Source organism: Lycium barbarum, chromosome 3 (assembly GCF_019175385.1).
Source record: "Lycium barbarum isolate Lr01 chromosome 3, ASM1917538v2, whole genome shotgun sequence".
Classification (NCBI taxonomy): Eukaryota; Viridiplantae; Streptophyta; class Magnoliopsida; order Solanales; family Solanaceae; genus Lycium; species Lycium barbarum.
In genome coordinates, this window is record NC_083339.1 from 148,896,318 (window position 1) to 148,908,171 (window position 11,854).

The 11,854-nt window shown below is 34.8% G+C and overlaps 1 protein-coding gene and 2 non-coding genes across 4 annotated transcripts; 2 read left to right on the forward strand and 1 right to left on the reverse strand.

The window, feature by feature from the left end:
- Positions 1-1,080: 1,080 nt before the first annotated feature.
- LOC132634542 (small nucleolar RNA snoR20a) lies at positions 1,081-1,172 on the forward strand. Its single transcript, XR_009580261.1, has one exon. It is a non-coding gene; the product is annotated as a small nucleolar RNA snoR20a (small nucleolar RNA).
- A 246-nt stretch (positions 1,173-1,418) lies between these two features.
- LOC132634526 (small nucleolar RNA R38) lies at positions 1,419-1,498 on the forward strand. Its single transcript, XR_009580244.1, has one exon. It is a non-coding gene; the product is annotated as a small nucleolar RNA R38 (small nucleolar RNA).
- Positions 1,499-2,244: 746 nt separating this feature from the next.
- LOC132633595 (uncharacterized) lies at positions 2,245-10,670 on the reverse strand. Of its 2 annotated transcripts, none has more exons than XM_060350118.1 (8): positions 10,504-10,668; positions 9,036-9,355; positions 8,842-8,927; positions 7,795-7,941; positions 5,992-6,094; positions 4,991-5,103; positions 4,110-4,222; positions 2,245-2,545 (listed from the first exon to the last, which is right to left on the reverse strand). In XM_060350118.1, the coding sequence occupies exons 2-7, from the start codon at positions 9,265-9,267 to the stop codon at positions 4,127-4,129; spliced, it is 777 nt and encodes a 258-aa protein (XP_060206101.1). In that variant the 5' UTR covers positions 9,268-9,355; positions 10,504-10,668; the 3' UTR covers positions 2,245-2,545; positions 4,110-4,126. The 2 variants fall into 2 exon arrangements, with proteins under 2 accessions (XP_060206101.1, XP_060206102.1); XM_060350119.1 differs by lacking the exon at positions 2,245-2,545 and adding an exon at positions 2,569-3,389 and having other exon boundaries at positions 10,504-10,670.
- Between the last annotated feature and the right edge of the window lie 1,184 nt (positions 10,671-11,854).

Genomic DNA, 11,854 nt, shown 5'->3' on the forward strand with positions numbered 1-11,854 from the left:
ATGATCAGCCTTATGGGCTACACTATCATGTTTTCAGACTATCTCAGTACTTATATTTTGAAACAGTATTTTCAGTATTATTATGATGTCACATGTTTTATTTAGACTATTCATGTTTGAACTTATATTCCGCATCAGTAAATGTCTTATGTTGATTTAGCAAATCATGTGGTTCGCTCGGTCACATGCAGTCAGACACCAAGTATCGTGTTACGTCCAGACTCAAGTTCAGGGCGTGACAGAAGATTTCAATCTTCTTTTCAAAAACCAACTCATCTTGATATTCTACAATATCAAGTGCATACGGGAAAACCCGCGAGTCGCCGAAATCCTATAGTATTCTTTCACCCTAACCAACAACTCCTCAACCCACGTACCCTTTTGGGTAAAGTATCTAGGATTTCTAAGCGCAATAATTTTGATGCTCTTAAAAGGAACCCCATGCCTTTTGTAAATAGATAGGATAGAGTTAATCCATTGTGCTCCAAAAAAGAGAGCAACAAGGGTTCTCTCCGTATCGCACTCCTAACATATCATGAAGACACTTATTGTCCAGTCCATTCGATGGCAAAAGCCCACAACCTTTTATGTATGGGTTGAGCCCAGTTATAGGTAGATAATCCAAAGTGGATGGTGATGCTTGAATGTAGGCCCAACACTTTCTCAAAGCTTTAACCCTAACCCTAAATGAGCAAGGCAGCATCCTCGTTTTTCTCTATATAAATAAACACATGGCGCTGCGATTTATTTGAATATATCTCTCATGGCCGAATTCATCGCCCAAACCCTAAATCAAGTCCATAGAAGACATCTATTCTCGTTTGTAAATGTTTAATTAAATGCTAGATTTGTGAATGATTACTAGTATTAGATTTTGGGGATGATGATCAAAGGAATTATACAGTTATCCCTGTCTGATTTATTCAGTGCTGAAAGTTTTCCTTTCATGTCTGACCCATCTCCATTGTTCCTATTTTCCCTTTTTGGGCCAAAGTGCGGCAAGTGTTTTTTTTTTCAGTGCTGAAATATTTTTTTGAAGCTAAGTTATTACATTTTGTAAAGTAACTTTTCGAATATATTGCCTATGATGACATCTATATAGCAACGAAGATGCTAGTCTTATGACTTAGCTTCAATGCTGATAAATTCCACTGACTAGGACGGTCTGAGGCTTACTACACATTGCATCTTATTGTATATTTCCAGTGATTGCTAAGTTTTTTTTTTGGGTCATAATCCATGCTTGTTGATAGAGGCAGATGATGTGTTTATCGGAGATGAATGCTCATAATTTGAGTATAAGGATCCTCATCTGAATAGATAGGAAGATCTGATGCTTCTTCTCTAATGCTATCTTGTACATCTAACATTTTAAATTTCTCTTGGCCTTTTGCCTTGATCCCTCAGCTTTCTTCATTTGTAATGGATGATGAGATAAGCAATTCACAGTTATCCCTGTCTGATACATTTTGATGAATGCTTGTGATCTGACATTACATTATGACAATCCTTTTCTGGTTTACTGTCTTTTCTTGCCAATATTTGTTTCTTCTATTCTTTGGTCATTTATAATCTCAATTGGGTAACACACCCCCTTGTTTTGATTTGGCCGAGAAAGCCAACTGGCCATCAGTATTTATTGGTTATGTGAAATAATCACAACCCATGGTTCATTATAATCTAGTTACAGATACTTGATTATTTATATTATAACCTAGTTATTAATTATTGCTGTAATCTGTAGTCAAGGCGTGCTTAATATTTTCAAAAACATTGTACTGTCATATTGTCTGTTACTTCTTCTGCTTGCAGTTTTTTTACAAAATGCGCCACATTTGATGCTGGGACCTGTACATACAAGTTTGTACAATAAGGTTTAATAGTTAAATATCTAATCTTTTTTGACAACTTTGAATTTGCTAAGCATTTTCTCGTATTGTTTTTTCTGGAGTTACATTTCAGTCTACACTTTTTTATTGAATCTCGTAAATATATTACTACGAGCTAGCCGCTTGGTCTATCACTTGGGAGTTTTGTACTATATGGTGTAATTGCACTTCTATATTCGCCCGTGCTGGTACAATATCATCTTCAGGGTGGGTTTTTTGGATACATTTTGATTTTGCTTTTCAAACTTTTGTGTAACTTACAAATATTATTGTCAAATCATCCCTATTTTTTGTTTTGATGGTTTACATATCTCTGAAAGTTACTGGATGCTAGCTTATTTTGAGGCAAAAAAACTCATAATAAAGGAGTTGCAATTTCTAAATTGATAACAACCAAGTAGGTTTATGCTATACAAAGATGCCAAATCCAATGAACTCTTGCTCCTCTGTACAGAGGTAGCCCGAGGGGAGTTGAGAAAAACAAAATTCTACTAACAAGTAACTAAGTCTGGAACCGCACTACTTATTCTCTTGGTGTTAAAATGACAAATCTCTCGATGGTGCAACATGATAAACAATGCTCAATGTATGATGTAAAATATACTCCGTTTGCAGTTCTATAGCCTGATGCTTTCCTTGTAAATAAATTGATAAGCCTGCATAAAAAATGAGTCAATTAAGAATTTAAGATCACCAAAGCCTATATAAATTTAGGCTGAGGACCAAATATTGACGCAGATGTTAAAAGCAAACATCCAAAATTCTACCAAGGGCAAGAAATATTTCAGGATAGAAACAAAATCAGTTAGGAAAAGCTCTCTCTCATTGCCTTTCAGAGCAGTTGAAGTTGTCACATCAGATACTTTGAACAATAGAAAAATATCAAAATAGTTCAAAAGATGTTGATATAACAAAGAAAATCAGCTTATAGCATTATATTGTTTTATTCTTATAGCTTGAAATATTATTTGAATATTTCTGTTTTATTATTAAAACTTGAACAAGAATTTTGGAGTGTCTAAAAATTGTGCCTAGGTAATGGGTTTTATAATTTATATATGGGTTAAGGGGTTTTATGTCTAAAAATGGGTTAATTTACTTTATTGGAAACAAGGACATAGTTTGATGACCTTGTCCAAAAAAATTCAAAAGTTACTTTAGTAGAATTTTTCTATAAGTTCAATGACCATTTAAGACTCTCTATAATACCGATAAAAGCGCTTCTCAAATAATTTTGCCAAACATAAACAAAACTACCAAAAGTAGTTTTTTTTTTTTTGAAACTGCAATAAATTACTTTTCAAAATAAACCAATTTTGGAAGTTTATATATATAAACTATAAAGAGGACCTGCACCCCCTCCAAAAAATCCCGTCTGGGTTAGGACACTCTTTCGGCTTCACTATCTTTTGAGTTTTGGCAGCACAACCATAACATGGCAGGAGTCGCACATATTCTCCCGCTTAAAATTAGTTATATATAGTGAGGGTGAGGTACTTGCTGCATATGTACAAAAACCAAAACTATTCAAATTGTTCCACAAACACAAGTAAAAGCCCAAAAAAGCAAGAAAATTACATAAAACAGAACTCAAAAAATGACGATGTCCAACTAAGTATATGTTTCTTTGTCGTGAATATGTTCTATGATGCATAATATATCAAATCTTGGAAAAACAATAACACCTGTCGTGCAATCTTAGAAAAATTTGCTAGCAATTATGATATGTCATCTGTTTTTGCATAAATATGTAGCGTTATGTTAGATATATTAGTCTCAAATTAAAAGTAGATAACTCTTAAACAGGCATGCTCTGTGGTGACAGATATATACATCTAAATGAACTATTTGTAACCGCAACACTCGTAATATTATCTCAACTGTACTCTAATTTATGAAATGCACACACCAAATCACTTGAAACTTCTAGGGAACTATAATTCTCTACTATATGATATGACTTAAATTACTTACACTTCACACTCTTCAAACAATCTGAACTCAAACATTGATACTCATAATTAAACAAGCTTTTCAGCATCGCTTCAGAATTTTTCTTTTTCAGATTAGCTTTCTAGTCCTTGTTCTTGATAAAACTGTGACGTCTAATTGCGGAAAGGGTGGAGGGGCATAATTTTATGCAACCAAACATGTCAATATGACCAAAATCTAATTTGTAATTTCAACATATAAATATTGGATGTCAGCTTGAGTACCAACCTAGGTCGCCATGATTCTCAATAGAGCCCCAGCATTCTTAGCTCTGTAACGTGGCTAGGATCAAGTTCAGGGACATCTTTAGTTAACCTTTCGCGATCTTCTACCACATATTCCTGTCAATACAACAATAGAAGTGTAAGCAAATTAAACATGTAGGAGTCCTTTGGTTTTGAAATATATGAAAAGCTTGATCTCCATATAAAATCCAATATCACTTATACAACATTTGCTTTCCCATATAAAATCTATACAACATTTAGTACCAGAAACCAAATGTTGTATCACGATTATATGAGCTATGCAGGATGCAGAGTTTGAAACCAGAAACCAAAGGATATATTACAAATTTCCATTTAACTTACACAAGAATCTATGTATATAGAATGAAGGATATGAATACATGTATAAGCAATACATGGATATGAGTATCTAACGACATAACAATCCATGTATCATTATCCATCACATTAATAATCCTGCATTATTATTCACCCCATCAATCCTTGCACTGTTATTCACCGTATAAATATTCCTGTCATCATAATTCTTGTATAACTAGGCCGTAAACCAAACCGCCCCTAATGTTTCTTGATAAATCGGGGGAGAACTCACATACATGAAAGGCTAGACTGCAGAGGCGGAACTAGAATTAACACAAACAAAATCCAGTGTGCATGAAAAGAAGTCTCTTATGAAAGGCGAGTATATTCCCAAGAAAAGGGCCTGATACTGCTCAAATTCAAATTTCATATATTTCAGATACCAGATCTTCGTCTCCTATCCTCTTTATGATTAAAGGTGAAAGGGACAGGGCACAAACAAAATATTGCCAAAGTCAATGCATGATCAGCATGTCTGTGTCTTAGCAGTAGATGCAACACCTTCGTGAGTTCTTTTTTGGCAAGGACGTGATAATGGCGTTCACTAATTCTCTGTCCACAAATTATTGCTATGAAGAAACCATAAAGCAAACCCACCAGTATGATTGCCAAAACTGCAATCAAAGAAGACATATTAATCGGTAAGTTAGTAAGGGGGGCAAGGCTCTCATTTTGAAGGCAAAAATAATGCACAGGAGCACATTTTCACATAATTTTGGTAATTTAACATTTCAAAGATACTTCATCAAAAAAAAATAAAAAAAAATTAACATCTCAAATGATAGCAGGTGGCCCAACAGTTCATGACTTCAGGTCAACAAAGTTATTAACAAAAGAGCAACCAGGCATCTCCTATCAAATTCACCACTGTAGAAGTGTCATCTCATTGATCAGTTCATGGTGAGCCCTTTTTCTCTCCTCGAGGCAGGAATACGTTTTATATATCTTTATGTTGAATACGGAAAAGTAAGGCCAGCTTTCTTGAAAGCAAAACAAAGAAGTAAAACTAACAACTGAAAAGCTGCCAGTACCTTTTCCTTTCAACCCCTTTTAGGCTTTGGACATTGCAATTCCACCCTTATTCGCAAAAATTGAATTCTTGTTTTTTCCCGTCAGTGTTTGACTGTTTTCTTTCCAGAAATACATTTAATAGTATCTAAAGTAGTTTTGTCGGTTTATTTTCCTAAACACAAATCAAGGCACTTAACTTTTTCCAGAAAGAAGAGACCAAAATCGTAACAAATTCTCCCACAACCAAACAGTTTCTAAACCAAGCACCACCTAAGACGAATCTAAGAAGCTGTTTGATGGCACATAAATCTTCACATCAACAAGGACTAGAACTTTTGTAAAGCTCAATGATCAAAACTGCATATATTATTATGATAATTTTTGACAAAACGATGATGTAACAAAATGTGATTTGTAAACCCACAAGCATAGGATTAAATGGTTCACAAGTTCTAAAGAAGGTTAATCTAATGGATCAAATCAGTGATTACCTGCCATTGTATAAAAGCCATATGGATGCTCTCGGTAGCCAAACATTTCCCTTAGTTCATCTCCGTAGAATTTGTACACAAGTATACCTAAGAATGCTACAATCTGTGATAATTGTCCATTCAACAATCAGCAGGGACAGTTACTGGAAACAATTGATATGCATGGAAACAACTATATCATTATACAATATCAATAAGTTGCAATCGTACAGGCAAAAACTCCAAGAATTATATGTATCTCATTGGGCCCTAAGTTTAGCTATTCTCCCTGCGTTTTGTACATTCTATGCTCAATGCAGATTCACTGCCAAGCTGTTTGGCATAAGTGACTTTGTAAACTCTTTGACGCTATAATAGGAAAGACTAGAAGGAGTGCATGCCTGGTCCACGATAAAGATGAACAAATTGCATGACCCTTTTTCCCCAAACAAGATGTCTAACCTTGTGGAAGATCTCCAAAAAAGAAATCATAGTGGGTTCAGCCGAACCCCATACAAGGTCAACTTATTATTTTATTGATATATAGCAGATGATGAATCCCCTTGGCTTCTTCATGCGTCTACTTATTTATACTTTGAATTCCCATAGTGGATATCCTGGCTCTGCCACTGGATAAGGGGGCCTATATTTCTAACCAAACTTAGACAGCTCTGTAAAAATGAACTTCATAAGACTTGGAGGGCCAAGTGACCTAGTACTACACAACGTACTTACCTATTCAGCTATGCTTCATTTACATACATAGGGGAGGCTTGAAATATTGAACAGATGAGAGATACCAGAAAAAGGGGAAATAAATGAAGAAAGATTTAAAGGCCTTTAACCTTTTAAGCCTACTTATATTAAACAAACTCCACCTATGCAGCAAAACATATCCAATATCAAGCCTGGATAAAAAGAGGCCTACAATAGGTTGATAACCAACATAAAAATAGTCTAACTATAATGAATCTTATAAGTATGATGGATACAAAGGAATCATATAACTGATCCTAGCTAATCTGGATTGAAGCATAATCGAGTGATTGCTGGTGAAGAATCTTTAGAGTCTTGCACTCGTTATTTCTAAATGAAATGAATCCCCAGGCCCTTTTAAATGAAAATCCATTAACATAGCGTAATAGCTAAAGGAAAAGGCTATGGTGATAGACCCCCAAAGAAGATACTCTTACTCACACCTTCGCCTAATTCAAAACCATTGATAAAGAACCAATTCCAACCAAAATATTAGTACATGGCATTACCCTTACTTTATCCAAAAAAGAAGAAGCAATGCTAGTAGATGTCAGACCTCCGCTTTTGTTTTCACTAATGAAGCTGTACAGAGAAATCTTCCGTAACCGAATTTAAATAAAAAATAGCAATGAATTGGCTCTAGGCCTCACAACCCTAATTAAGTCATTAACACTTTCAAAGCTCCGTTTCAGGTAAAAAAAGGTGAAAACATTCGAGATAATCTTGTGCTTGGCAGTAAGTATGGAGCTCTTTTTCTTTGAGAAACTTATGGGGGCTCTGCTTGAAGGCCCTCAATGTCTTCTTGTTCATTACGGTAAAACCACCATCACAAGCATAGTGAGTTAGTGATGGCAGTCCAGAAGAAACATATCTTGTCGACATTGCAAATCTACCTTTGGACTAGTGAATTAAGGTATTCAGCATGTGGTAAATAAATACAAAGCGAGAAGTACGGTTATATGCAACTTCTGTACGCATAAACTAAGCCAATATACCACCTTTTAACTACAACATTGTTAGGAACATAAGACAGAATGAAAGATTTGCTAAAAGGAATTATGACCATACCAACTGGACAATGAGAAAAATGAACACATGGTCTCTTGCCACAAGGATTTGGAATTTTAACCTCAACCACCAGCGATCAGGTGGGACATTTGCCCGTAATATGAACTTTGCCCTGCACTCGGTGCAGTGGGCAAAAGCAAATCCCTCCTACAAAATGGAGCCACAAACACATTAACAACATTACAAAACCAAGAAGATGGCAATACATCTTATACAAAGTATAACCATTTTAAAATTCAAAGTATGTTATCCATTTTTTTTCAAGAACAGCTGTTAATGCAAAAATGCCTAACTCAATGAACTAATGAGATGTCCATCAATTACTAATAATATTGAGCCCAAACAACTGCGACAAGAAAGCAACATGACTAAGTAGTATACATCTTCATGATACAATCGTGATAGAGTTATGCTGCACATCAATTTTGATTCTTGAATTGTTGGCAGAATTTCACCTAACAATTCACAATCGGTCAATAAAGAATAGTTTCAAATTCTAATTCTCTCCAAAATTCTAATTCTCTCCACAGACACATTAGGGAGTCCTGAATAAGAGGGAATAATTAATAAGACGAGAAAAGGAAAAGGAATTTAAGTATAGCAACCTAAAAATAAAAATAAGAAAAAAACATACTCTTATTGGATCTGTTTAAACTTAAAGGATTTTACAAACATGGAATTCACACGTTGTGAGATTGTTTATCGCTTCCTTCAATGGCATAAGGGCTAACTAGCATAAAGTACCTTGTTTAAGTTCAAGGGCTACATAGCTAAACGTAATCCGTGGATACGCTATGAGGATAAAGTATTTTATGAAATACTTGTTCTATATAATGGATAACTTCAGATATGCTTCCCAGATACTCTTGTCTTCCAATGTAAACTGCTCTATGCACTGCTTGGTGATCCTTTTGATGTAAACTAATTATAGAGCAGTCTGAGTTTGATGAAAATATAAATTTAAGTTCTCCCACTGAATCTAATTTTTTGGCTACTTCTAGGACATGACACTGACCATTTGTAGATAACATGTATAAGTTAATTCACCTTAGTTGATCTCCAGTTATCAAGACATGATCTATGGACATACTTTTGTGTTCCTTTACAATGGCAGGGTGCAATCAGATCTTCTCCTGAAAATCAATCACCAAATTCCAGCTGTAAGTACAGAAAACAAACAATAATTTTGAGGATATACGTAATTACAATAATGTAGCTGAAACTAAGTGCACAAGTGACACCTTCACTGTCCAAGCATATGCGACATTGGGACAGTTCTGCATGTGACAAAAATAGAATTCTGTCGACTCCGACACTTTGCAGGTCACCAGTAGTCTCCAAACAATCCTCACTCGCAGTGATTTCAGTTGAAGGTGAAGTGTCCTCAGATTCCTCAACAATAGCAATCTGAGATAAGATGGGCTCTGTTTCTGAACTATCTACTACCAGACTGTCATTTGACACTATTCGCATTGCGAAAAACCTTGACTCCAGATTAAGCTGTAAATCTCATCACAGGGGCGATTGTCCCTACAGACCATTTCAATAGAGACAGGGAAAACTGCAAACAATAAAATAACTGAGAAGATCAGGAATTTGAAACACACTTAAAAATGCAACTGCTCAGGCAAAGCAGCTGACCAAATAATGTGTACACCACCAACAACACTCTATTACATGCGGATGCTACGATCCCTGCTAAAATACCATCTAGTTATTGCTAGAAAGACTTAATGAGCATTATATTTTAATATATATTGTCACCATTGAAATAAGCATTACAAAACCATTACGATACAAAATTACCTCTGCAGCTGCATGAATTTAGACTATACTATAAATTATAAGTTTAATATAATGATCTCTGTGATGATGAAGGAAAATCTGTCAGAAAGGCACACTGCATCTGGCAAGAGCAAATACATTTCAGCAAGAATTTCAATCCTCTTCAAACTTTTAGACCACCCGAGTGATTCATGTGTAGAATCAAATGCAAGGCCAGCCTATATGATGAGATGTATGTAGCTATCTTGTGACAGACATTATATTGTGTCAATGGAATTCATTCTGTACTTGCAAGAATAGGTATATCAATGAAGGAAGAAAACAATTTGGGAATTTATTGTACATGCATTTATTTTTTCACCTTATTCTCTGAGGATGTACACATCTTAAGGGCAATTAGTGAATTTATTGTACAAAGCTCTGCATAAAATACAGAAAGAGACAAAGGTGATGCGAGCAGTCTATGCACACTCAATGCCTCAAAGTAACAGCTGAGTGGAAGCAGCTTGTGACTAGTGTCTTTCTAGATAAAGGAAACGTCAACGACACAAAGAGGTAACAACCCAATGTTTTGAATTACTTGACCTCATCATCATGATATTAAGCCAACTCAATGGTGAGAGCAAGAAATGACAAGGTAGGTAGAGTGTAGGCAGACCAGACCTTACCCCTACCCATGCCTTGGAAGGTAGAGAGGTTGTTCCAGATAAACCCTAAGCTCAAACAAAGAAATGACAAGGGAAAATGCGAAAATATTGGTAAAAAATAATTAAATAAAAAATGATAAGTAGAAAACCAAAAGGCCTAATTGTGTAGAGATAGAATGATCCAGCTTGCCAATTTGGGGATTGAGGGCCATAAGATATTGACTCCTAATAAATCGAATGGAGTGTCGGGTTAAGCGGTTTTAAGGATAAAACTAACCTGATGGGGATATTCAGGTGAGATACTTCGACATTGGAATAGCCGGAGAGGGAGATCGGCGGCCTGGAATTTGGAACGACACGACCAGACTTTTCCAATTGCTTCCTTCTTCTTTTTTTAAAAGAGTTTTTGACCTGCCTACATGCTATACACGTCACTTCGTTCCCAGAGTATATCTTCATTCTTTTCTGTTTTTATTCAGTATACGCATTATTAATTTTGAATTCAAGTGGGCACATAGGATATTCAAATTCAATACTTCTAATTAAAAATGAACAAGTACTTAACACTTTATCACAATTTGTATATCTTAATTGAATACATTGTTGGTGTACTTCGATGTAAAAAATAAATATGAATAAAGAAGAAGAAAATGTTGATATACAAGTAGTATTTGAAAAATGTGATTTGCAAGTCGCAAATTTGAAGCGCGGTCGCATTGTGAAGCGTGACTAATGCATTCTGTGAGGGGATTACAAATTGCACTCTCATTTCTATAACGTTATTTACAATACGTCTTACTTATGAAGTGGATTACATTAATAAGAATATAAGTCGAAATATATCCAGAATAAATTTCAATTATTAGTCAGACGGTTATACTTCTTTTGGTAAATGAGCTTTTATATTATCAAAAGTGATATAATCAATACAAAACAACAAAAGGAAAACTGAGCACTAAGACATTGAGCCGCAGAGCTTCTGTTAAAACCTGTCAACTATAAGTTAAGAGCAACAACATTGCACCACCCATAACAAACACTTCATATACAAAGATCAAACTACTATGCTGGATAAAAGTTGTGCTTAGGGGTGTCAAAATAATTTCAAAAACTGACCGAACCGATTTTAGGTTTTTCTTCTATTGAAACCGTAGGTTATGGTATGAAACTATAACTGAACCGCAAAATAGGTTAGGTTTTTTATTTTATAAAAAATACTAAAAAATTTCCGAACCGAACCGAATACATGTGTAAATATAGTTATATATATATATATATATATAAAATAGTAAAATTTATATAGTTGTTATATGTAATATTTAAAATAGTAAGTACTAAAAAATTTGTCTTGAACCTTGGTACTAGGGCCTTGGAGTTTTTTATTTTTATTTTTGTAAGGAGTACAATACCAAATAAAACACCTATTGCTGCTGCTACAACAACTCAAGTACTCAACACTACTTTGTTCTTCGTGATTATCTCAACAACTCAAGTACTCAACCTTTGGTCATTTACATATAATAAAACACTTCTCTGATAGAATAATGATCATGTACACCTAAAACAGACTATCCACGTTACAGAGCATGCTAAGGTACACAAACGTAATTGTTCAATCAAATCAATTA